A 25,581-nucleotide genomic window follows, 5' to 3' on the forward strand; every position below is an offset into this window, starting at 1 on the left:
CAAGTGAAAGGAGCCAAAAAAATAAAATTAAAAAAATATATGACACAGACCACGAATATTTAGGCGGTGCCGTTGGCTCGCACGCTGCATTTTCCAAAACACAAGCTGCCCGAAGGACACCGTGGTTGTGTTCACCTCGACTTGCGAAGGGCCGCTGGGCTGCTGCAGCCGCTTTCTGCCGGCTAATCCACAGATCTGCATGCAGCCAGACAAGCTCCTTATTGTTATTTATGGGTCCGGGTGAGTGTGTCAAAGTGTTGCCTGGTGACTTTTATGCTAGGTCCAGGGAAATGATGACAACGAGGGGGAGGGGGCGGGGCAGGCGGATACAGAGTTGTATATTACAGATTGGGTCCGGTGGTCCATTGCAAAAAACGGAGCAGGGGAATATTGGAGACATATTTTAGGACATTTCAACTCATCTTTCAAGACCCACAAAATATTGCACCCCGTGACAATATAAGCACTGAAAAACCTTAGGGCAGGAAGAGGACAAAAATTTGCAGAGAGGAAATACTAATCAGTAGCATTTTTCAACCTTGGGATACACCTGTTCCTCTTTTAGAAAACGTTGGACCACACACAAAGGTTTTTTTTTTTTTTTCACTAAACTTGTTGAGTGTGTCAGATGCTTCTGACTCACCAAAAGTACCACATGAAGGCCAGTTTTATTTGGGTTTGAAAGAAAATAAGAGGGAAAACACGATCCTGGTTCAAAGACAAAACATTTCCGCACCTTGGTAGGCTTGTTTTGCTATGAACATTCAGGCTTGGCATCTCCTGGCTAGACCAAAACAGGTGTGTCTCCTCGAGGACGGTTTACAAGGTCCTGATAACGGGACGAACTTTGCACATTCTAACGTATCCTGGTGGCTCTCTTCTTGCAACACGGAGGAGGAAATTTCTTCCAAAATGGCCCACAGCGGTGAAAGAAGAGAGGGTGTAATTGTGGGCCACTTGGCACTATGACGGCGGACAACAACGTCAACAGCTGACACGCACACACGGCAGCTGACAGTGGGACAAAAACACAGCTGTTTATGTTCCAGGGACCACCGTCGTCATCATCACATTTTTACTAGGCATGCCCCGATACCATTTTTTTGGAGACCGAGTACAAGTTCTTACATTTGACGATTGTGCGATACCAAGTACCGATACTTAATGACGCCATTTTCGTCCCTGCGGCTTCTGATCAGGGTAATTTAGACGATCGTGACGAATTGCTAGTCAAAGAGATCGAGGCGTAACGGAGTGCACCTTCGGCTGCAAAAAAAAACAAAAAAAACAGATGTACTTGATACAGCATCAGAAACTTTGTGGCCACAAAGGAATGTATCCCCACCTGAGACCGACAACCGCACTGAACTCCTCCAGGCAGCGTTATTCTGCTCAACGCAACTCAGTTCAGAACATCATGAAAGGGCTTCTCCCGTCGCTCGATTGCAACCCTACACACGGTTAGGCTGGTTATGGCGCAGTTTGACGGCCATAAAAGCTTCTCAAACTGGTGCTGAACTGCAGTCAGGGACAGAAAAACATCATCAGATGATCACTTTAGCAGGCTGCTTCAGTGTCAATCGGCAAGAAGCAAAATAGAAAAAAGGAAAAAGTGACTTTGAGACCTTGTATTTTGTACTTTTTAAATGGGATGTTTAAAATAGAATTCACAATTAACAGCCTAGACTTGGTCAAATTCCCATCCCAGTGTGCATGCACAAAGTCGGCTGTTGCTGACGGTCTGCATCCTTTATTGACCCGATGCCAACAATGTAGACACACAACCTGCCCCATTGAGCCCCAATTCAGTGCGCCACAGTGGCAGACTGGCATAGACACGCATGCTGGCAGAAGCCTCTGGAGAGGGCTGGATATGTTTTGATACCATCTGTTGACTGCGTGGCTTGCTCATTCAGACTGCAGAGTCAGCTGCAATACGATACAATACGCAAACAGTTCTGACAGTTCTGGATATCAAAAAAAACAAACAAAAAGGTTCTCAGCACGTGCGATGTGAGGTGGAGAGTGAGGTGGGGTCGGGAGGAAGGGGGGGGTCATCTTTGGCGTTAACCCCCCCCCACCTGACAGCTGTCAAGCAGGCTGTGTGGTTTCCTTCATTTTCTTTCTTCTCAACTCAATTTTAACCCAACGCAGCTGCAATACAACAGCACACGCTTCTAACCTCCAATAAAACAAATGTTCATCCTTTTTGGGCTCATTTTAAATTTCGCTTAAAAGTAGCTATAATGACAGCTTCTTACAACAGTAAGACAACAACTCTTTTGTTTTGCTCTTTAGCTCTTTGGTGGTCGCAAGCTGATGATATTTAGCATCTCTAGCAGAGCAGCTACAGCCAAATGAACTATGCACGTTATTATACGAGCTCTTTGGCCTGATCCTCCACATCATTTGAGAACATCTCCGCTCTAAGCCGGAGTATTAAACCCGCATTTCAATGCGATGATGTCGCACTTTGTGACCTCAGCCACTTGGACAACACATCTGGCTGACTGAGTCAAATGCCTGCAATCAGTAAAACAACATTAATAAAGTCTGTTGTTGTGGTGTGCTTTCGTTAAATACTTTTGTTGGCAAACACTTTGGAAAATAAGAACGTAGAAGTGGGTGTGGTGAACCATCACGGACAGCAAGGCCTATGTTAACCGAAATTATATATTCCCCCCCCCCATTAAAAGGGGATCAACCCAAAGATATTTTTTTCAAGAATATTTTCCCAGCAGGCCCACTAGTTGGAACACAGCGTTCTGATTAATATTGCGTTTGTGGAACAACAGTTAATCCACCCGTTTTTAGCCATCTCCGGGGGCGGCCATTTTGTCACTTCTGTCGACTGAAAATGACATCACAACTGCTCAGGGCGCAGTTAACGACCAATCACGGCTCAGCTTCAGAAAACAGGTCAGCCGCGATTGGTCGTTACCTGAGCCCTGAGCGGTTGTGATGTCATTTTCAGTCGACAGAAGTGACAAAATGGCCGCCCCCAGAGATGGCTAAAAACGGGTGGATTAACTCTTGTTCCACAAACGCTATATTTATCATAATGCCTTGTTTCAACTAGAGGCTTTGCAAAAAACGTATTCTTGAAAGAAATATGTTTGGGTTGACTTCCTCATTAAATTGTATTAATTTATTGTAGCGTATTCAGCTTCCATTAGGTGAGATTTTTTGGGGACTAGTCGTGTACATGTCACAGTTGTACGATGTTCTATTGCATGTACGTATATTATTGATGGTTTCTATGATTGCAACATGATGGTGGTGGGATTAAGAGGTGGATTCGGTAAATCCCCACTGCAGGCCAGGTAATACAATGGCATTCGAACAGAGAATTCAGTCAAGACAACATGTCTTCAGTAATGATGAATCATTCTGTCGGCTGTCTAGCTGGAAATAACAGCTAAAGGATGTGTCAGTGAGGCTACAAGGACGTAGGAGGAAACTCTGGGTGCGTCCATTGGAAAAAAAAGGTTTTGTCGGCAGGACCGTCCAACACAGTTTTCATATTTGGTGAGCAAACGTCAGGGCATTCCACAAGAGAATGCCAGAATCTTGCACACTCCGCCTACTCTTTTCCATGTCCTTTCCCAAGCACGTGTTGAATATAAATGACAGAGTGAGTGGAACTGCTCCTTTGCATAAACATGAGAACAGCTCGGATGTCTGCGCTCACATCGCCTCGGAAACAGGGGGGATCGTGTTTGAAAAAGGCAGAGAGGGTTTTCCTCGAGAGGACCCAAAAGGGTGCCCGGGGATACGCCGCACCCTTGAAACACGCTGGAGGCTCTAATGGGTTGCATATGAGCTATTTTGTAGTCAACTCAACTCGAGGGGTGTAATCATAAAAAGACTGCGGAAGCATGATTGATCCAGGAGAAAAAAAGTGCCAACATGTAGATTGTGAGCTGCTCGAGCGCAGCTTTGTCCTGATTGACAAACCATTTGTCCCACTGGGACAAATAGAAAAAAAATAGAATGAACTATAGTCAGCATTTTAAAGGGAAGTCAACCCCCCCCCCCTAAAATTATTTGTAATAAAATGTTCTATGCACCTTCACTAGTGTTCACTGATTAATATTGCATTTGTGGAATATGAGTTAAGCAGCAAAATCTACCCGTTTTTGGCCTTCTCAGGGAGCGGCCATTTTGTCACTTTCTATCGAGTGAAAATGACACAGATACTACATTCACCTGCCTGCCACATACCTTCCGGGAAGGAACCTTGTGTGTGTGCGTGGAGGTATTTAAGGACACGGATGACGGCCCTTAGGCGACAGCAAATTATGCTCTGCAAAATGTATGAGGAAATGATATCCTCGGGCAGCGACGGGGTGAAACGCCCCGTGAGTTGCGGTGGCAAGTTTCGTCGCCGATAGTTCAGGAAAGGTTTTTTAATTACTTTGCGTTACTTGTACAACAATTTTTGTTGCTTTTTTGCTTTTTGGGGAAGGCTGGAACGAGAAAAGAGGATTTGCGATACAAGTGTTTTGAGACATGGGGTGAACACATATTCATCCCAATTGTAAGCCATAAAAACATGATCAATTATTGGTACTTTGTATCGGTGGGTACTCAAATTTAAGTCCTTGTACTGAAAAAAAGTGGTATTGATCCATCTCTATAAAATTATGAGGTACCGCAACTTGATGACTTAATGGAGCAGGATGGGAATAATCAGTCAGAGGCTTGACTATATTCCAAGTAAACTTCTGTTAAAGCTAAATTATTACAGTAGAAGCGACCCTCCCCACGGGTCCTGAAAAACATTAGGTGGTCAAAAAGGGGGAAGAAGCTGACCTTTTCCCACCACATGAATCGTATTAAGGAATGCACATGCCTTTACATAAGCCCAGCGTAACTGTCTGACATCATGTTAGATTCATTCTGCAACTTTACACAGCCTGTGCAAAGAACGCAAGAAAAATGACAGTTCCTCGCAATGAGAACCAACACTTAAGATCGACACAAAGTGGCCGTTTGTAGGCTTTAATCACAGTATTTAAATTACATGTTCACGCAGGACTTATTGGAACATGTAAAGCCAAAGTCGAGCATTTTAAAGCCAAGCATCTCCAGTTCCTTTATCAACGAGGGCTCAATATAACACGCCATTGTTGGCAATGAATAATTTAAACATGGCACTAAATACTGCAGTATGACATCCCTCACCTCAGTTGACAACTGCAGACATGGGCAGCATACACAGACAACAAGAGTAGGGTTTGCCAGGTATTCACACCTAGATTTTCATTTTTGGCCAATTTTGACCTATGACCTCAAGAGCTGTGAGTGCAGCCTGCGCCGAGGCATTGGCAGAGTATCTCAACAAGTGACAGGTGAGAGACAGCAGGCGGATTATTGGGTCTTGGGCACTTCTGTTCCAGGTCATCACTCATTTAAAGTAGTGATTTACAACCAGTGTGAGTATGCCTCTGGAAATAATTCAGTTTCACTTCAATGGAAAATTGTAAACAATGCATCTTTGTTTTTCTATCTGTGCCAGCGACATATAATGATAGGCAGAACAAATAAATGCTCTGCCACTAGATGGCAGAATATACGGAATTAATCGATGTGCATTATTTCAATGCATATTTTTCTAATTTAAATATATCCATAGGCTCAGCAAAGGTTGGGAATCACTGATGTAGACTGACATCTTATCATAGACAGACGTGATTGTTGTTATATTAAGCATGATCGCGTGTGTTATTACAAACGCACACACACCAAGACGCATGGATCCCCTACATTTTAAGGACGTAGCATTGTATAAATTCTCACCTATTCGGATGATCCAGCGACAAACGACGACTTTCGAGATCCAAGCAGACTCACGAGAATGCAACTTTTCCTCAGCTCCGCTGATGATGTGTTGGCACTCGTGTCCTCCCGACCCAACTTCAGCGGCTACACTGCGTATAGCTTGAAAACAATCATCATAAAGCGAGGATATACGCTATTCTTTCAGGGTAAAAACATGTTGGCGCAATCCTTCATGTGTTGCGGCCGGATCAGCTGTCATCTGGTCAGACGTCAGAGGCGCTGGACGGCGAGCTTGCCTTTTTGCGTGTCTACTCTCCATGCCTTCACTCACACAAACAGACCACCCATTTTTTCCAAAGAACTCCCGTTAGGTGCCCCACCTTGATGCCGGACTGAAAAGAAAGGGAAAGTGCACTTTTTCTAACAAGCTGTTGTAGCTGGCCCATGTAAAGCCTGACCCAAAATATAGTACGTACGGTACGTCTGCCTTTTTGCCTTTTTTCATGACGAATTAAACATCACTTTTATATCATTTAATGTCAAACAAAAGTTAATTTGTAAAAAATATATTTTGTCCAAAGAGCTTCCCAATGGAGCCTGGATGAAAAGAACCTAAACTTCGCCTCAAATAGTAGTGTACTGTACTGTAGTTACGGTTTCCCAATGTGTATTTTCCTCTCAATTGTAATACAAAAACGAATTAAAGGTTACTTTTATGTGCCTTCTAAATGTTAATACACTTAGCAGTGTTCATTAAAGGCACGAGGAGTTAGCTTCTGTCTGTTTCTGTCCAGGTAATGCTAATGCTAATAATCAGGTAAGCTAATAATAACAATAATGCTTAATTTCTTTTGACATTGTTATACACAGTGCAATTATGTTGAAGTCGTTTACAGTCACAATCCGCGAGTTTTTACTTCTCTGATGTATCTTTTAAAATACATTTATGTAATACTTGTATTATTTTGTAAGTTATTTCTGCATTTTGCTATTTTTAATGCTGTCCGTGCCTAGTTAGGAAGTGACTTATTCTTTTGATGAGCTCATTCATTTCCTTCATGATATGTTGCAAGCAATGACCACATCAAACTGATTGTTGAAAAGTATAATTCTCTTCTGGAATTTGCATTTGTTTTGCGTAGAACACAATTTTTAATCATAAAAAACATTGAGTTATATTGCAATTATTTTTACTGCAGATAAGATTACTGAAACCTCCTTTATTAGTTGAGCACATCGTCATGTGTTTGTGAAGTGAGAAAGGCTGTATGCATATTTTAGCTGATTCTGCATTACAGCTTCCTCATATGTAATCTTGTATGTGCAAAAACAATGGCAGGAAACTGAGACCAATCTCAAGTGTGAACATGGAAAAGGAATGAATTGAAGTGACACCAAAACTCGTGTGGGGAAATATACAAGGGTGGGTGGGGAGTCTACGGCTATACAAGGCCAGAAAGAGCATTTGATCTGACTCAAAGTGGGATATTGATCCATCTAAAACTTGTCGTACATCGCCATTAAGGTCTAAATACCTTGCTCAAAGACACTTATGTGCTTAAATGTACAAACTCAAAACGTTCCAGAGGATATACCACACCCACTGCATGATGGGATAGGCTCCCGGTTGCAGAAACTCTGCCTAGGATCAGCGCTAATAGACAACAGATGGCCTTCGATAGTAATACATTTGTTTGCAAAGCATTGCCTTTAACAAAATATGCTAAAGTACTTTGCCTAACCAGACCAGTTGCTTATATCTGCAGTTTATATTAAATCAATCTCATATTTCACTGTGCCAGTAGTGTAGTGGTTCATATAACGTTCATGATAATCAAATCATAAATTGCCAGTCAATGGACGTGCTTATGAAGAGTGTGGGAGATGCCCGGCAGTGTAGGTCCACATTAGGGCATTCGTGACGTCACTTTTTGTACACAAACGCAACACACACACACACACACACTGTATGCACACCAATGAGAATGCTCCAGAGTGTTGTGTCTGCATGAAACGCTTCCTTTGTGTCTCCTCTGGCACTGGCCAGTTTTATTCAAGAGTGATTTAGAGGTCCATTGTTGTCTTTTGAATATTTGCTGTTGCTCATTTTATGCACTGTAGGAGGACACAGTCGTTCTGTTGTGGAGACGCCGTGACCAGACTGGTCCTTCCGGTGGGTGAAAGGAGAAAGGTTCATCAGTACAAGTCAACTGCCACATACGATGAACCACCATAATTGCCTCACTACTTTTTTAAGTCCAGGTAAAAACTAATTTGTTGGCCGTTAGCCATTGAGAACCCCTTTTAGAATGTCACAGCCTAGAATGTCAAGTGTTCTTTTCCTCTTTCCTGTCCATGACAGAGGAGCTATTGTTACATTGTTTGCTTTGAGGAAAGCACCGGATAGTAAAATACCTTTCTAATGAAATGAGTCCATTGCCTTTGGACCTATTGGCTGTTATATTTGATGTGCATGGATGTAGTCCCAGTTTCAAGAGGAAGTCAACGCAAACATTTTTTTTTCAAGAATATGTTCCATGTAAGCCCACTAGTTGAAAATGGGCATTCTGATAAATATTGCGTTTGTGTTAATCCACTCGTTTTTAACCATCTCTGGGGGCGGCCATTTTGTCTTCTGTCGACTGAAAATGACATCACAACTGCTCACGACGACCAATCGCGGCCGTGTTTCAACTAGTGGGCTTGCATAGAACATATTCTTGTGAAAACACATGTTTGGGTTGACCTCCGCTTTAAGTATTAATTCACACCACTTTGTCACGGTTAATCCTCAGGAGACCATTGGGGAGTGTGAGGTATTTTATTTCGACATTTACGTACGTTTTATGTAACATCCAGTGCTATATAATTTCAACGCTGTCGGTTTGAGGCTTTATAACATATTGTCCTCTGCTGCCACCCTCTGGAAGAACTTACACTGAAGAAGTACTTCAGTATTAGAGAAAAATGATTTGTTGATGTTTGTTTTTTTCACAATTTACTGTAAAACAAATTCCAGATATCTTTAATGACATGTCTGCTATACTCTTTCATCCAAATAATTGAAACCATTTTTCCTGTCTCATTTGTCTGGCTGTAAGTGAGCCAGCCCTCATCATGAATTTATTATGGCCCAGAGGAGAAAAGTTTCCCAATCACATTTTCTACTAATTTGAAAAATATTATGAAAGAAAAACTACACTGATTTAGTCATGTAACAGCAGAAGAAAACACATTCTTTTATTTTTATATCCAGCAAACGACATCCCAAAAAAAGGACAGCCACCTTCATGTGCATCTATACTGTTACATAAATACTCAATTCTTGGAATAATTATTTGATAGAGACAAAAATGCGTATTAACAAACAAAAAGATCATCACAGGGCTACAAAGATAAAATACCATATTAATTTCTGTGCGTGTGTTTCCTAAATCACAGCCTCATCTTGGGCCCAGTTTTAAGGCGGACTTGGGAGATGACAGGTTCCTCCTGCCGTGGTGCTTCGTCTTCACGTTTTGTTTTGGCGCCTTTTTCAAGTAAAAATTATGCTGTCGTGGAGAGAGCACATGTGATCAACAGTGGTTCTCAAACTTTTTACGCAAAGTACCACCTAAGATACTTGACTCTCCAAGTACCATCGTCTTGAGCAATATTAAAATGCAGTAAATAGCCTAATTATAATTCAGTGGTTTTCTTTTACCACTAGAGGGAGCCCATGCGCCACTAAAACACCGACGTAAACCATTTTAATTTCAAAACATGAAGGGAGGCATATGAGGATGTTTTAAAAGAGTGTCTGATCAGGAACCCACCTGGGTGGCTCCAGCTGGTCCCACTGTGATGGTGCTCGAGGAGACAGTGTAAGCCGGGGCGGAGACTGTCACCGTGTACGTGCCGGGCAACAGAAGTCGGAAATAATCGCCATGCACTCCTAGAGAGCCGTTATCAATCTTTGAATGAAGTGGCACTTTGAAAAGACTTTTCAATTCAAACCACTAGAGGGAGGTGTCAGAGGAAAAACAACTGACCACTGGTCACATCATGGTTGATGCCTGACACTGAAATCTCAGCATTCTTGATCGGGTTGTTGTTTTCATCATACACCATGCCTTTTATCCCATGATGCACCTGTAATAGAGGGAAGCCCGCTGTTGATTGTGCTCGCTGTGCTAAATGTAATACACTCAGTTCATAATCGCTATTGTCCATGCGCGGATATCAAAAGCACCAACTATACCCCGCTATGCTAACCAAAACAGCAGCTCCTACCTAACATTCAAATTCAACAACATTGACACTCACAAGAGGCTTGAAGCTGTTTAGTCCCAGCTGGAGGTTGCTGTCAAACTAACATAAAACAAAGAGAATACCACTTTGTCTATACAAAGCTACCACATAGCCTCTGCTAACTGAATGCTAACATACAATGGGAAACTATAGTCACACAGGCTAACAATTAGCATCTATGTGGTGGTGTTACCCTTCAAGCAGCTAGAGTGAATCAAAGGCATCTCCATTCATTTCAACGGCGTCACTCTATTCCCAAAATTGCCCCTTTGCGGTTAAGAGAGATGGGCTTTTCTCAAAGATTCTGTTTCCACTCTCCCCGTGGGAATTGAAAATCGATTCATTTGGCCTTGAACACAATGTGCTTTTCTCAAGCGAGATTGAATGGTGCTCTGCTGACCAAGATTTGCTGACTTCCTAGTAACACACACACTTTTTTTTTTTTTTTTTTTTTTTCAGGTTGGGTGGCAACTCTTTTACCCCGTGTGACCACACATATTGCACATGCCAGAAACCACCGCTGGCCTCGCCTAAAGTCCCCCCTGAAATCATTGCTCCAGAATGCAAGTAAGAGTCTTTAATTTAGTAAACAAATGCTGTATTTTACTTCAGTCTGGTATGTATAATTACAACAAAAGGCGCTCGTCTGACCCTTCCATCATAGCTCTTGAAATCGTTTGTTGCCGTACTGTATACTTTGCTAAAGTGGACCGTGCACTTTTGCCTCTTTACCCTTGCACGCGTGCAAGCTGAAAGTCAATAGCCGTATCTAAAACCTTGTAGGCTCAATTTGAAATGTCAAATGTTTTTAGCGGTGCAGAATTGCGCTGAGGGTTTTTTGAAAGCATAACAAACCAACCTGTTCCACAAAGGAAACCAGCGCCTCGCGATTGCCCAGCCACTCTCTGGGCAGCGCAGACTCGGGAGGGAACTTGTCGCAGCTCAGCTCCAGCGTGATCTCAAAACAGTTGGTGTGCAAATAGTTGAAGTCCTGCATGCCTACAACACACCAAGATTGACGCAAAATGATGTCGTGCGTGTCGTGACATTCAAAATATGTAGCGCGTGCTCCACGGAGTTCATGTGTAACGTTCAACTGGCAGCAAATTGAGACATTAAAACAAATATAACACGCTCTTATCAAATGTGATCTTGCGCAAGCTCAAAGGCTTGCAAAAATAAAAACTAAAAAAAAAACTCCATAGCTTCAAATTCCAGACAAGGACTTTCAGCTCAAACAAGTCAGTATTTGGTGTTTTTTGCACACATGGATAAAGTGAGGCGAATACACGAGCCAACGATTTGATGAATGCGGAGCCCGCAGGGCATTTTTGTGCAAATGTATTACTGTAAATGTTCTACAGTACCGGTTTCGCCGCAAAGCACTTAGCCAAGAAGGATGAGGGCATTAGGTTTGCCGCCAGTGTTGAAGTTTGTATAAAAAGTCGTCTGATTGATGATACCCAGGAAATATTTCACTGTTTCTACTCTGGACGTGACCCCAAATCTATTTAAAACGATTCAAGGAGTAAAAAACTGGTAGTCAAGCTGCATACCGGGTAAAGTGCAGGATTGAAATTCGATGTTCTCTTCCAAATGGTAATACTAGACTGTAAATCTCAAAGACAACAAAAATGGGATGTGATTTACTATAAAACTTTATAACAGAAAGTCAAGTTCAAGATCAACAGAACTGCTTGGGTTCTGTCTTGTCTTCTTGACCACGTCACATTTGATTGGCCCCTTGTTGCTAGGCAGAATCCATGCCAATTTTTAATTTTAATTAATCACTCCAACTTCGCCATGGGCCCGGGAATAAAAGGTTCCCTTTGCCAGTCATACCTTCCCAACTTTTAAAATGACAATCTTGGGACTGACTGTGGCTCTGTATTGAAAAATAAAATCGATTAAAAAGTCTACACACCCCTGTTCAATTGCCAGGTTTTTGTGATGTAAAAAAATTTATAGCAAAGAGAAATTCAAACCTTGCCACCATGTGAGGTGCTTATGATTAACCACAAATCAAGTTCATCTGTTCTTTTCCTGTCATTTCCTTTGCTTTCTAGCAGAAGTGTGAAGATTTTTGTGATTCATGTATTGATGATTCATTAAGTGGCCTTTTTAGTATTCTGAACGCCACTTGTTCACAAGCAAATACTGTTTTTACACTAACTGTTTATTTACTGACCTTTGGACAGGGAGTACCAGCTGGCTCCGTTGGTGATACCCTCGTCAAAGTAGTCGCCGCAGTTCCAGCCCTTGTGCATCCAGCTGTGTGCGTACGAGTAAGTCCTCGCCAACTGACATCACACGCATATGCAAATGAGCGAAATTAGTTTCCGACGAGCCACAAGTTGTGTTGGTGGCTTACGTTTCTGAAGATTTTGTCATCCGGAGTGGCGGCGTAGGTGGTCCTCCCTCGGATGCGGGCGTCCCGCGACTTGTCGAAGGGGTAATTGGCCACCACGGCGCCGCCGTGGAGATTGGCAGACAGAATGAAATTGTGGTTTTGGCTCCATTTTATGACTGCGCGCGTCTCTGGTTCCACCTTTGAAGGACAGAGAGCCTGATTAAGCTACAACTACAACTTTAAAAAAAAAAAAAAACATACCATGGTTGAGTTTGACCCACAACATAACAGAAGGGTTAAAAGGCTGCTGTTCTGTTTTCTAAACACAGTCTGTGTTTCAACAAAATTGATTCATATGACTTCTGACCTTTTCTGCAAAAAATGCAGACCAGCGAACACATCTGGTTTTGTTTTTACCCCCATTTCACTTCTTGGCTGGTCAACCGGACAAATGTTCACTTTTGGTCAACTCGCATTATCTTCAGGCACGCATGCATGATTAAACCCACAAATTATCTTCTCAAAGCACTTTATGAACTCTTTGGCCTCGTCACCTGAAAAGATACTTAGCTCTCCTCGTATCACCGTTATGAGCAACGTGACAATCAAGCATGTTCCTTCAAACATTGCCTATAAATTTCATCAAGTTTTTTTTTCAGTTGTCATTACTTCATGTAGGAATTATTCAGACCATTCGGCCATTTATTTTCTGGAGCTGCCGCAAGAGCCGCGCTAGTGTGAGGTATGCGCAGCAATAAACACCGGCGCTCAGGATTACAGCGGCCTTGAACCAGGCGGTAGCAGTCTGGCAGCTATTTATTATGAGTGGCGCTTTGTTTAGCTTTGAAGCTAAATCCGTCGCTACGGCTTACATATGGGCACATAGGCAGCCGTATATGGCTGGGTGTTTCTTTTTCGTAAACACAAAGGAGAGCGGACCCCCGCGTGACCCAAAGTATGTACGTTTCAGTTTATTAGAGAGGATAATAGCAAGGGTGGGCAAATTTTGGGGCTCAGGGACCACATTTGATGTTTAAAAGAGACAAATGGGCCAGAGAAGATGTAGTTATCTTAAATATGTTTATTTTAATATATTAATTCATTCTCATTAAGCTATAAAGCATTAACCAATGATTTAATTAAATGTTTGAATAAATATATTTAGTAAAAAGTAAAATTGTTTATTTTAGTATTTTTATTCACAAAGCAATTAACTAAATGAATGTTTTTTTTTATCAAATCAATTAAATTTTGTACTTTCATATTTTTAATTATTATGATTAATTACTCAATTATTTAATAAAATAAAGAAAACATTTTGTTTTTGATACAAGTGTATTTAAAAAGTCTACACACCCTTGTTCACATGTCAGGTTTTTGTAATATAAATAAAAATACGTTAGTATTATATATTTTTTTGATTATTATTTTTTTTAGAGATGGGAGATAAAACAAAAGCAAAAAAATGTCAGGAAAGCCTATTTGAACATATGAACTTTTGGGGGGTGAATCAGAGGCACTTTAAGCGATAGTAGGTGTTTGCTGACTCACATTTAACATAAATTTGAATGTGATTGGTCAATTCTGACACTGCCATATCCCTGTTATAAGAGAGTGTGCGCACTTGTGCAACCACATTATTTCAGTTGCTTAGTTTTACCTCAATTTTTTTCCCCCATTAGAGTTGTGCAGGTTGTAGGTCACATTATTGATGGGAAGAATTTAAAGCTGATACCACAGTTAAGTCAATCTGAACAATGTGGACATTGAAGGCATTACAATTCAAACAATGCCCCCCCACCCCCCCACCCCCCCCCCCGACCGATAGCCCACCCCCCTCCTGTGTGCGTCTGACCTGTTGCTCCCAGTTGTCGGGCAGCGGCAGGTGGTGGTTCCGTCCGTTGGTCTTCTCGTAGTAATACATGAGCGCGTTCAGGTCCGGGAAGTTGCGGTTCAGGTCGATTTCCCGCACGTTGCCGCGACCAACCAGGTAGCCGTTGAACTCCGGACCCTGGTGTAGAGCCCAAAAAATAAAAAGTGATTTCACATGAATTCAGTGATTCATTAGGATTATGTTATTCTCATATTGGGAGTGTCTGTTACCTGTCTGGCAGCCACCTCGTAGCCGTCGGGGTTCATTGAGGGCATGATGTGGATGCGCGTGTCATAGATGAGCCTCATGATGCGCTGGTTTCCGGCCTGGAATTCCTCGCACAGAAATTGGGAGAACTTGATGAGCAGCTCGCGGCCGAGCACCTCGTTGCCGTGCATGTTGCCCACGTACTTGAACTCGGGTTCCACTGGGGAGGAAATGCGCAAGAGACAACGGGGTCAGCACGGCAAAACCGGTGCTCTCAGGCGCAATCTTTGAAAATGAATCGGGCAATCCTGTCCGAAGTATTTATTTTATCATTTGCGCATGGTGTCCCTCAAGGCTCTGAACACGAGCCCGTGCGATTTAGATGCATGATTTGACCAAAGTTGTAATAGTACTATTTTTTTTAAAATATTTTAGAAGGGAGGGTAAAGTTGTAAAGTTATAGGAATTTTTTTTTTTATTCCGCTTTGAAACAAAGCTGACTTGACCGATACTGTGGCCATCTATGGCCCACGGGCCCCATGTTGCCCACCCTTAGTTTAAAGGTTACAAGTAGACCGAGCCAAACAAGTCCACACAGGTCACTCCCTTGCGCAAAGTGCACGGTTCCTGTTTTTCTCCCCTGTGGCACCTTGCAGCAGAACAGCCACACATCCTTCAATTCTATTGAAGGAAACCCATGCAATGAAAATGCAAGATAAGCCCAAGTTATTCCTCTTAAAAAGGCACCAGTGGAAACGCTGGCCAACCCAAGCGGCGGCGGTTTCACATCGGTTGTGTGTAAAATAAACATGCAGCAGTCTTAATTTTTGTGGTCACGAGCAAGTACCTTAAATATCGTAACCAACCCCCTTGACGGTGATTTGAAATGAAATACAGATGTTTCTTTTCTTCCCCCCCCAAACGTGCCCATTTGTCTTCAAAAGTGACACATTGTGCATGTAAACAACTTTCCAGATGCCAAATCCAACATTCTTTGTTTCATTTCTTTCCCCCCCGGAAAAACCAACACGCTGCTCCGTCTCGTGCAAAAATAGAATGCACTGGCATGCAACCCGACCCAAACCAACCATGGGTTTCCCTTTGCCAAATGTGCTAAAACACATCATCTCTTGCCATCACGTTGACATATATTGTCGAGTGGATAGAAAAAGTCTGCACACCCCTTGTTCAAACGCCAGGTTTTTGTCATGTTGAAAAAAGGGGACCCAGATAAATCATTTCAAAACTTTTCCCACCATTGATATGACCTTTAACCTGTACAACTCAGCTGAATCTTTTTAGAAGAGACGTCAAAACAAACAACTGAAATAATGGGGTGGCACAAGTGCGCACACCCTCTAATAACAGGTGTTCAGAATTAACCAATCACATTCATGTTAAATCAGCACACACGTGCCACCATTTAACGTGCCTCAGAAATGGAAGTTTTGTTGTTCTAGAAGGTTTTCCTGACATTTTTTTTTTTTGCCTTCTAGCAGAATCCTGTAGGTTTTATGCTAACACTGACTGCTATCTATTTGGAACTGTTCATAACTCACAAGCTCACAAAAACGTGCCATTCGAACAGAGGTGTGTAGATTTTTTTTATTTTTTTAAATCCGCTGTACATCATGGCAAACATGAAATTGCCTTACCCTCAAAGTAATAAGCCGTAATTTCCTGAGAAAATCGGTTGTAATTTGTCAAAGAATTCCTTTAGTCCCTGAACCGTTTACCGTGACAATTGGCAAGCCGACGTAAAATACTGAGTGACCCATTTTGGCGGCGGAGGGAGGAGTTACTCACGCGCCTCGTGGATGCCCGGGTTGTCGCTGAACTCCAGCACGTATAGGTGACGCGCCTCCACGCTGCGGCCCACGCTGTAGATGCGCGTGACGTAGGGGCACTGGTTGTGCACGGCGAACAAAGCTCTCACCATGTCCTCGTAGCGGTGATGCTGGAACTCCGAGCCGGCCGCCAGCAACCCCGCCAGGAGCGCCGGGAGCCAGGGAAGAAGAAGAGCCCTCCCCCTGCAGTGCATGATGGCTGGAGTGGAAGGCGATGGAAGGTTGCCCCTTTTTTTTTTTTTTTTTTCCGCCTCTCTCTCTTACATGCGTTCGCCTGTGCACACAGCAAACATAAAATGACCGGGGCTCCTCTTTAGTCCCTCGCTGTGCCCCCTCCCACGCCAAGGAGAGCAAGTAAGGACAGCCCCCCCTTGCTCCTTCTTTGTCTCACTCTCCTCCTCCAACAGCTGCTTCTCCCTTTCTCCCCCCCCCCCCCCCCCCTCGTGGCTCCTTGTCAAGTACATGTTACTGGCTGTAACGCCGCAAGGAATGCTTCAAGGCCCACCTTCGCTTCCCCCTCCGCGCTTGTCGGGGTCTCGGCAAACAGGCAATTTTCATTTCGGGTCCCCCCCTCTCTTTTGTCCCCCGTGCTCCCTTCCTGGGAAAAGAGGCTTGTTTCCAAGGCGCTTGCTCCCTCTACAGCTTCCAGTCATCCATTCATTAACTCTTAAGTCAACACACAGTGCCACTCTTGTGTGTGTGTGTGTGTGTAGACCTGACCTGAAGATGAATCAAGAGTTTTCTTAAGCAACCTTTTTGTCAAGTTGGTTGCATACAGATACAGCTCAGTAGCCACAGATGTGTTATATCCAGATCGAACACTGCAAGGAAACTACTGAAAGACGCGCGGCCATGCCAAGACTGCCCCCCCTACCCCACCCCATTAGCCTCCCAACACACGCACAAACACGCAGAGACACACTCACACAGTGGACCAAGTGTGCAAGCAATGCTGTCAGTCGAACCTGGAGGAGGAATTAGGGGAACTTTTTCCTCACAGGGAATTGAGTAACTTTAGAAGTTAGGGGGGGGGGGAAAGCCAGGCAAAAGATTTTTCACAAGGACAATTGAGCAAGAGCAAGGCAGGAAGACAAAAACGGGGGGGGGGGGGGTGACTCTGAAAAGTATAAAGTAGTTTGAAAATGTTTCAGATTGATGAAAGAGTTGCGAAAGTGTTGTTTCGCCAGAATATCATTGCGATTTTACCAGAATAAAAACATGATATGCGGCCATGATGACATTCTAAATAAGTCAAGACAACCTTGTTGAAGTACTTCATTGTGGTGTCCCGCAAGGCTCTCACCACGAACACATGCTACTGTTTAGCAGTCGCCTTCACTATGATTCATTTGTTGAATATTTATGATGAGGTCAGCCTCAAACTATGCACGTGACATATAGAAATGAGCACACATTTGGCAATTTAATGCAACTATTATAATAGGCAACACTGTGAAGTCAAATGAAAGTGTTCCTCTTGTGACATCCAGTGGTTAAAATTAGACACTACAACCACTGGGATAATAATTCCTGTGGTCAGCTGCCACAGGAATGAAATAAAACAGAGTTCTTTTTTTTTTTTTTTTTTTTTAAGCTTTATGAAATTTAAATGAATCCCCAGAATTAACGCTTTCATTTTGACAGCCCTAATTAGAGTCCAAAATTGCATTAATGGACAATTTAATCTGCTATTTCCCCAATTAATAATTTGACATTCTAATGCAAAGGATTATTTGGGCCGGGGGAAAAAGAACAAACAAAACTGTGTAATCTTACATCGTCAATTTAAAAAAATTGTGTATTTTGGAAATGCAAAGTAATATACTCAGCACGTAATGTAGTGTTGCAAGGTGGCATTTTTACAATGGGAGGTAAAGGTATGAAATCAAGGGGAGCGGATTGCTGCCTGTTGGAGTCGTTTTAATTTTTGTGTATGTTTGAACAATATTCAACTGCTCTACCTCAGCACATGAGCGAAGCATTTTCTGTTGGAGGACTTTGAGGCCCTGCTCGAGCAGTCGGTTGAAAGGCCCAGGAGTTGCTCATTGGGTGGCAGGTGTGGAGAGAAAGCCACGGGCTGATTGCTCACACAGGTGCAGGATGTGTGTGGGCTCATTTGCAAATGTTAAAAGTGAAACTCTACCACCTCATTTCACCCGTAATACGACTTGAATCTTAACATAGGCGGTTCCAAAAAATGGAACTTTGATGTACAGAAGAGTGTGACTTACCGCTTTTGTTTTCTGCCTGACCAGATTTAAGGAGGAGGCTTCGTGCTCTAAGGTGCAGCCGGCGGACTTGTGGGGGGCATGCGGAAGGGAAGGGAAGGCCAAGCTGCATTTGGACCCGTGTGAGTATTGACCGGTGTCGAGCAGTGTCGTGTGCTCGAGGAGCTGATGTGTGATGTCACCTCTCACCACAAGGTGGACGTGAGTGCACTGAACTTCAATTTCTGCATCAACATGGTCAGACACTTCTGGACATGTTTTTTGAATGACAATGATGTGGGCCAAGATAGTTAAAAAAAATATTCTCATGAAAGGAGAAATTTCCACAATTTAGAGTTAAGTTGTCATTTTTTTTTTACATAAAAGAAGTTGCACTATTTACAAGGGAAAAACATTTCTGAAAAGTATAAAGTAGTTTGATGAAAATGTTTCAGATTGATGAAAGAGTTGTGAAAGTGTTGTTTTGCCAGAATATCATTGCGATTTTACCAGAATAAAAACATATGCGGCCATGTTGACATTCTAAATAACAAGTCAGACAACCTTCTGTTGTCTCTCACCGCGAAAACATGCTACTGTTTAGCAGTTGCCCTCACTATGATTCATTTGTTGAATATTTATGATGAGGTCAGCCTCAAACTATGCAGGTGACGTATAGAAATGCGCACACATTTGGCAATTTAATGCAACTATCATAATAGGCACAACTGTTAAGACAAATGAAAGTGTTCCTCTTGTGAAATCCAGTGGTTAAAATTGGACACTACAACCACTGGGATAATAAAAAATAAAAAAAGTTGCCCAGTGAATTCCAGTGACTCCCTTCTTAAATTTGACTGCAGGAGGTCAGCTGCCACAGGAATTAAATAAAATTGAGTTCTTTTTCTTTCTTTTTTTTCTAAGCTTTATGAAATTTCAATTCATCCCCAGAGTTAACGCCGACGGACTTGTGGTGGCATGCGGAAGGGAAGGGAAGGGAAGGCCAAGCTGCATTTGGACCCGTGTGAGTATTGACCAGTGTCGAGCAGTGTCGTGTGCTTGAGGAGCTGATGTGTGATGTCACATCTCACCACAAGGTTGACGTGTGTGCACTGAACTTCAATTTCTGCATCAACATCGTCAGACACTTCTGAACATGTTTTTGAATGACAATGATGTGGGCCAAGATAGTTAAAAAAAATATTGTCTTATTTAAAAAAAAAAAAATCTATTTTTGACTAACTTGGTTCACATCAGTATCATTTAAAGACATGTCCAGCAGTGTGTGATGATGGTGTTGTGCTGTACACTTAGTTTTAGCCCCAGTGTGCTCACGTCCCCCCTTTGGTGCCATCGGGCTAAGTGTGTGCGCGTCATTTCAAGTAAGTGACATCACACATGAGCTCGCCAAGCAGGCGACACTTAAGCTGTTTCCATCGTCAATGTCTGTGAGTGCAACTTGAGTTAGCTCACACAAACATTGACTGGTGAAATGCTTTCAAATTGTCATGTTAGCTTCTCTGTCCAATAAATTGTTCAACTTGAATTGGAGTCTTTGGGATTTATTGCTAAATCTCCCCTCATGCTTGAAGCTTGTCATGCGGAAAACTATTCCAAAGGCTGCTTGAAGTCTTGAGGTGACAGTTGCACGTCAGTCACGACTACTGTGGACACAAGTGACACATTACTAGTCCCGTTTTTCTCTTCATGACTCAAAACTCGATTGATCTTTAAATTCATCGAGCTTTGGGTCATGTGAGATTGAGGGGAATAGTAAAAGACAAGTGCAACTTTGACCTGAAGACTCATAAGTGCCTTCAAAAAAGCTATCTGCTGCTAGGACCGCCCCTAACTCCGCCCACATTTTGAATCCACCAATCACAGAGCGGCCTGAATTTGCATAGCCAATCAGAAAGCAGCAATTTGCATATCCAGGTCCACTTTTGCCATTCTGACCAATCAGAGTGCCCCAAATTTGCATAACCACACCCCCTCAGATCGCACCAATCACAGCACTTGTAATTTGCATAGCCCCACCCACCCTTTGGCCAATCACAGCCTTTTGTCTGCATTTCTCCACCCACTTCCAGACCCCTCAGCAAATCAGAAGGCCTTATTCCAGCCTTGCCACACCCACTTTCAGGAAAATTCTCCTCCCAGAAAAAAAATTTGGAAAAAAAAAAATTTGGCAAAAAAATTTTAGAAAAAAAAAATTACGAAAAAAAATTTTAGAAAAAAAAATTTTAGAAAAAAAAAATTTGAAAAATTTTCGATTTTTGTTTTTGTTTGTTTTGTTTTGTTTCTTTGCTTTAAGTAATTTTTTTGGTGATGTGTGTAAGAATGAAGTTGAGAGCTTAAGTGTTAGTTGTAATCAAGCTTTATTTCTTTTGCAGAGTAGACAATCGCAAACAAACAAGTCACAAGTTGGATGACAGTCTGCTCGTTGCTGCGTGCTCAAGTGGTCGGCCAGCCAGAAGAACGAAGACAAAGTCGCAAGTTGGGATGACAGTCTGCTCGTTGCTGCATGCTCAAGTGGTCGGCCAGCCAGAAGACAAAGTTGCAAGTTGGATGACGGTCTGCTCGTTGCGAAGTCATCTGCCAGCGAGAAGAACTTGGACAAGCGTGTGGACCTAAGACAAAAAAAAAAAAAAAACATCTGTGAGTCAAACGTTAAGTCAACGCCTGGTGCAGAAGATGTTTGGGGCTTGAAACCTACCAGCGATCAAGACTTCACAGGTGCGTTATCATGCAAGATGATGTTGTTCCTTGCTGCCTAGAAAGGGGAAGAAAAAAAACAAAAGTATTGGGTCAGAAAAGTTGTCATGATTGTGCATTGAAAAGAAATTCGAGAGCATACCGTCAAAGTGCAAATGTCTCCCATTTCTTCTCAGTTTGGCTTCGGCACCTCGTGGCTAAAGTGTTGCTGCTTGCCGCTGGCTGTGCGCAGGTACTCGATAGCGCGCCACCCTGGACACAAGAACAAAGCATTCAACTTTGTCGAGACAACTGGGACATGCTAGCTGAAATGAAATGTTCCTTTTCTTACTCATCCTCAGGCAGACGCACTTTGGAGTCAATGTTGCAGCACTGCAGTGGCGCCATCTGCTGGACAAGAAAAAAAATGTGAGTAGACAATTCTATTACCAACCTGAAATGCAGTTATGTTTAACAGTTACGCTTCTGCAGGAGCTCCTCATTGATGCAGTCATCCGGAACACGACGAAGTTGGACGACATGTAAAGACCGTCTCCTCGTCGCTGCACGGTGGAGTCGTCAGTTGGCCGGCGTGTGGACCTAAAGACAAAAAAGGTGAGTCAAAAGTTAACGCAAAAGCAACATGCCATCAATGTAGTGTTTCACCTTTAATGACAACATCGACTCATTTTTTTTAGTTGACTATAAAATGTTTTGATTCACTGCAGCAGCTGGTCGAGCTCCCGAAACTGGACCGGTGCAGAGACTTCTCCCGGATGGACAAAGCTGCAAATACCACAAACTACAAACCAGTCGAGCTGCTATTTTTTAGTACTTTTATTTGCGCGTCTTAAAATTGAAGATGTAGGCAGGTTTGAGGACCTTCCACATGGATGGAGAATTTTTCTTTGGCCAGCAGGTGGAAGAGTCGCTGACGGCACTTACTGGAAGCTGCAGTGCATGCCAAAGAAAAAGCAGGCCAGTTTTTTTTGTAGCCTGTTGAAACTGGTCAGCAAGTTGATCATAGCGCCACCTAGAACAAGAAAAAACAGTCAAGTAGTTTGAATTTTGCGACAGGTCCCAACTTTGACGAAGAGGAGCTCAACATCACGCGTTGAGCCATGCTGCGCTGGTCAGGTTCTTCAGCGCCATCTGGTGGACGAGCAGGACAAAAAAAAAAAAAAAAAAAAAAAAAAAAAGTAAAGCAACTTATTGACCAGGGTCTTCAATCCTTGTGGGTCGCCGTCCTGCCCATCTGCAACACACCCGATTCAAATGATCAGCATGCTCTTTAGGAGTCTGATCATTTGAATCTGGCGTGTCGCAGCAGGGAGAAATCATTCAGGTAAAGGATTGGAGATGCCTGATGACTGCAACTTTGGCGAAACTGCTGAGGAAAAAAAAAAAAAAAAAACTCACTTTATACACCATCTTGTTCCACAGCTCTCAATGAAGCTCTTGCCTGACTGGAGGAAAAGAGGGGGAAGAAAAACAAAAAAAGCAGAAGTTTGGAATGGACGCTGCTGTAAAGTCACATCAGCTCTCCCGACCTTCCTTCAGTTCCATCCTGAATCTTTGCTGGTGCTTCTTCCTGGAGTGATCCTGCAACAAACAAAGTTGACAAGTGTTTCCATTGAGTGCATTTCCCCCCCCCCCCCCCCCCCACCTGACTCAGGTGTCAAATCCAGGTGCGGAAAGTAAAACCCCTGCCGCCACAGTTTGCCAGTAGCCGCAGGTGCTTCCACTCAAGCGGCAGGTAAACGAGCTCCCCAGAAACCGCTTGAGTAGAAGCACCTGCGGCGCAAAGCAAACTGTGGCTAGGTTTTTACTTACCGGACCTGGATTTGACACACCTTTGCTGATTGATAAGATGGTCAGCACATGCTGAAATAATTAGTCAAACATTTTTGTACATGTATGAAAGAGTGTGTGTTTTTACAAGCGAGGAGAGCAGAGCTGGACGACTCTTCAACAGCATGGTGGCCTGAAAGACAAAACGTAAGGAACGTAAGCATTCCACTTGAAAACACTCAGCCTGACAAGCTAGCTTAGCAACCTGATATTTGGTAGACATTCAAAAGTCGCATGACGCCATGTCCCCCCCAAAAAAACAAAGTCAGCGATTTTAAGGGTCATTCTGTTAAAAGGATTTCGGCCTGTCAACAGAAATAATCAACACCACAAATACTTGATTTAAGTCTGTTTAATAATCATCTTTTGTATATAAAAACACAATTGTTTTGCAGTTGACCTGGCCGTTCTGTTCAAGGTGCAAGCCTGTGGACAGAAATGAGACAGTTAACACGCATGCATGTAAATATACTTGATTTATTCTGTTTAATTATGAAGTTTTGTCTACTTACCTTCGGCAAAACGGCACTTTGGTCCAGATGCTGGAAAAAGTTTGGAGCAAACGCTTGTTAGTCATCGTCACACAAAGTAGCTGCATTACTGTTGAATAAACAAATTTAACCATGAATAAATTTAACTTATTGCGTTCATCCATTTATATTAGTATTTACTTACCTAAAACGCGTTTTGGTGCAATTTAAGGTCGTAGGAAGCGTTAATTGCCAACGCTAGAGCAAACGCTTTAGCTTGCCATGTTAGCAAGGCGTGAGCACGCTAAAAGTACTACTTTTGTTCGAAGTGAGCAAAAGCAGTGAGTTTTAAGAGTATTAAAGATTGAGCACTCACCTTGTCAAAGTTGTCGACGGTCTTGTAGAGATGTGTGCGGAACAGCAGGAACACGACTGGAGGCTGGCAGCGGGCTGCGAAAGAATGAGTGTCTCTTTTTTCCCCGATTTAAATAGGTTTCCGGTGATGACGTCACGTTCAGAGGGGAAAAAAATAAAATAAAAACGTACTGAACAAAGCTTTACGCTCGCAAAGAAGTTATGTTACATTGAAATGCGGTAGCGAAATAATGAAAGCATTGTCATAAATGCTAGCTGGGATTCGAACTCGGGCTGTCCGCTAATGATGTGGGGTGATTTACCACTCGACTACCACCCTGTTGCAGCGTTTAGTCCTCGTTGTAGTATATATCAGATATGATGACGCAAAGAACCAATTTGTGGATTAATGCATATGTATATATAAAACCAATCGAACTTGATGCAGAAGGTCAGACTTAGTCGAGTGGTTAGCGTCGTGGATTGATCTTTGGGAGACCCTGGTTCGATTCTTGCTTTGGTCTCCATTTAATTTGTAAATGGAGCAAAGAGTGAGGATCGAACCAGGGTCTCCCGAACACCAAGGCAATTCTTATACCACTCGACTATCTTGACGGAGAAAATCCGAATTTTTTGGTTGTATTTATTTTGTCGAACGAAAAACGAAAAAAATGTAAATATCTATCTATCCAGCCATTACCCGAGCCGCTTATCCTCAGTTACATGCAAAAATCAAATGTAATTGGGGAGAGGGTTGGCATCCCTCGTGAAGTGGTCACTTACACCGCTAACATTCCACGTGGACATTGTGATGACACTCAAACCAAACAAACCCCCCCCACCAGTGTTTACTACCACTAACTTCATGATGTCATCCACCAGGACCGAGTTTGCAAAGTCAACTTGGTTTGAAATTGAAGACGAACATGACAAAGAGGCACTGTAGTTTATTACGTTGCTTTATTGGTGATCGTGAATAAAGCACATAAGTGTCTACTTGTCTGCTTCCGTCACAAACAGTTCGTGTTTTAGTTTCAAGATGCTTTGTCGATAAAGGGAACTCTGCTGGAAGGTTGAGAAGTCTCGTTGGTTGGGGGGGGGGGGTCGTACCGGTCCGACAGGTCTGTCGCTTTAACCTGCAACACACAACGAAACATGATGAAATCAAATTGAATAAGAATAACCATTGATACTATTGGGAAGTAAAAATGGGAAGACTTTGCGAGGGCCCGGCAAAGTATTACGTGTCATCGGGAATATACACCACCGCTCATTCAACCCAACTGTACCCCCAAACAGTGTCCGTGAAAAGATTAACGAGAAGAACTACGACCAATCGCCACCGAAATTCACGTGCACATCTCAACCTGTGCCCACATAAATCTCTTAAAATATCAAAACAAATCGCCTCACTGTCTGGACATGAAGCGTTTTTCTCTTTGAGTGCGCACCTATGGAGAAGAAAATTGTAATGTCCATAAAATCGCAAATATTGCTGCGATCCTTTTGATATTGACAAAACAAGTTTAATTTCCCGTTTCGTTTTGAAAAATGAATTCGGAATTCGGTTTTTACATTTTTAGTATCTGCTTCCAAACCCAATATTCAATGACCAAAAGCTAAACTCCTTAAACTTAAACTCCTGCCAGACCGA

General features: G+C 42.7%; 3 protein-coding genes and 1 long non-coding RNA gene across 21 annotated transcripts in view; 1 reads left to right on the forward strand and 3 right to left on the reverse strand.

The window, feature by feature from the left end:
* Nucleotides 1-6,172, reverse strand: part of dnmbp (dynamin binding protein) — a 31,175-nt gene extending 25,003 nt beyond the window's left edge. For 2 of the 3 annotated variants that reach the window (XM_086016026.1, XM_086016024.1), the window contains exon 1: nucleotides 5,803-6,172. The gene's annotated coding sequence lies outside the window, so the exon portion shown is untranslated. Of the gene's footprint in view, nucleotides 1-1,345; nucleotides 1,519-5,802 lie in introns of all 3 variants that reach the window. The other variant, XM_086016025.1, reaches the window with a different exon arrangement.
* Nucleotides 6,029-24,400, forward strand: LOC147128985 (uncharacterized). Of its 6 annotated transcripts, XR_015082433.1 has the most exons (13): nucleotides 6,029-6,261; nucleotides 7,906-8,046; nucleotides 10,534-10,641; nucleotides 12,273-12,359; nucleotides 16,454-16,572; nucleotides 18,607-18,701; nucleotides 19,510-19,582; nucleotides 20,952-21,294; nucleotides 21,450-21,505; nucleotides 21,615-21,681; nucleotides 21,745-21,867; nucleotides 21,981-22,597; nucleotides 22,696-24,400. It is a non-coding gene; the product is annotated as an uncharacterized LOC147128985 (long non-coding RNA). The 6 variants fall into 6 exon arrangements; XR_015082435.1 differs by lacking the exon at nucleotides 16,454-16,572 and having other exon boundaries at nucleotides 6,030-6,261; nucleotides 21,984-22,597; XR_015082434.1 differs by lacking the exon at nucleotides 16,454-16,572 and having other exon boundaries at nucleotides 6,030-6,261; nucleotides 20,957-21,294.
* On the reverse strand, nucleotides 8,591-18,784 carry cpn1 (carboxypeptidase N, polypeptide 1). Of its 2 annotated transcripts, XM_086016031.1 has the most exons (10): nucleotides 18,583-18,784; nucleotides 16,311-16,625; nucleotides 14,528-14,724; nucleotides 14,280-14,435; nucleotides 12,446-12,622; nucleotides 12,263-12,374; nucleotides 10,934-11,073; nucleotides 9,816-9,915; nucleotides 9,600-9,718; nucleotides 8,591-9,335 (listed from the first exon to the last, which is right to left on the reverse strand). In XM_086016031.1, exons 2-10 carry the CDS (start codon nucleotides 16,543-16,545, stop codon nucleotides 9,228-9,230), a joined length of 1,344 nt encoding a protein of 447 aa, XP_085872157.1. In that variant the 5' UTR covers nucleotides 16,546-16,625; nucleotides 18,583-18,784; the 3' UTR covers nucleotides 8,591-9,227. The 2 variants fall into 2 exon arrangements, with proteins under 2 accessions (XP_085872157.1, XP_085872158.1); XM_086016032.1 differs by lacking the exon at nucleotides 18,583-18,784 and having other exon boundaries at nucleotides 16,311-16,683.
* LOC147128987 (uncharacterized) lies at nucleotides 20,926-24,223 on the reverse strand. 10 transcript variants are annotated; one of them, XR_015082429.1, is made up of 13 exons: nucleotides 23,950-24,219; nucleotides 23,616-23,645; nucleotides 23,504-23,529; nucleotides 23,192-23,236; nucleotides 22,803-22,854; nucleotides 22,672-22,718; nucleotides 22,198-22,404; nucleotides 21,919-22,038; nucleotides 21,735-21,852; nucleotides 21,605-21,660; nucleotides 21,416-21,525; nucleotides 21,275-21,331; nucleotides 20,926-21,188 (listed from the first exon to the last, which is right to left on the reverse strand). XR_015082429.1 is itself a non-coding variant. In XM_086016034.1 (12 exons), exons 7-10 carry the CDS (start codon nucleotides 22,275-22,277, stop codon nucleotides 21,471-21,473), a joined length of 312 nt encoding a protein of 103 aa, XP_085872160.1. In that variant the 5' UTR covers nucleotides 22,278-22,404; nucleotides 22,672-22,718; nucleotides 22,803-22,854; nucleotides 23,192-23,236; nucleotides 23,504-23,529; nucleotides 23,616-23,645; nucleotides 23,950-24,223; the 3' UTR covers nucleotides 20,926-21,188; nucleotides 21,275-21,331; nucleotides 21,416-21,470. The 10 variants fall into 10 exon arrangements, 5 of the variants coding, with proteins under 5 accessions (XP_085872160.1, XP_085872162.1, XP_085872159.1 ...); XR_015082428.1 differs by having other exon boundaries at nucleotides 22,135-22,404; XR_015082426.1 differs by having other exon boundaries at nucleotides 21,919-22,054; nucleotides 22,135-22,285; nucleotides 23,950-24,212.
* Nucleotides 24,401-25,581: the final 1,181 nt, after the last annotated feature.

The sequence above is a fragment of the Filicampus tigris genome, chromosome 19, assembly GCF_054856515.1.
Source record: "Filicampus tigris isolate MCC_2025a chromosome 19, RoL_Ftig_1.0, whole genome shotgun sequence".
NCBI classification, from domain to species: domain Eukaryota; kingdom Metazoa; phylum Chordata; class Actinopteri; order Syngnathiformes; family Syngnathidae; genus Filicampus; species Filicampus tigris.

Bases quoted from the DNA above. Each gene is read 5' to 3' on its own strand.
- cpn1 (XM_086016031.1), bottom strand. From the start codon at position 16,545: ATGCACTGCAGGGGGAGGGCTCTTCTTCTTCCCTGGCTCCCGGCGCTC. The intron at 14,725-16,310 runs GTGAGTAACTCC...TTTCCTCCCCAG, and splicing joins CCCGGGCATCCACGAGGCGC to TGGAACCCGAGTTCAAGTAC. The intron at 9,916-10,933 runs GTTGGTTTGTTA...CCTCTATTACAG, and splicing joins TGGTTTCCTTTGTGGAACAG to GTGCATCATGGGATAAAAGG.
- LOC147128987 (XM_086016034.1), bottom strand. From the start codon at position 22,277: ATGATCAACTTGCTGACCAGTTTCAACAGGCTACAAAAAAAACTGGCC. The intron at 21,853-22,197 runs GTAAGTGCCGTC...TTTTGTCTTTAG, and splicing joins GGCATGCACTGCAGCTTCCA to GTCCACACGCCGGCCAACTG. The intron at 21,526-21,604 runs GTAAGAAAAGGA...TCTTGTGTCCAG, and splicing joins GTGCGTCTGCCTGAGGATGA to GGTGGCGCGCTATCGAGTAC.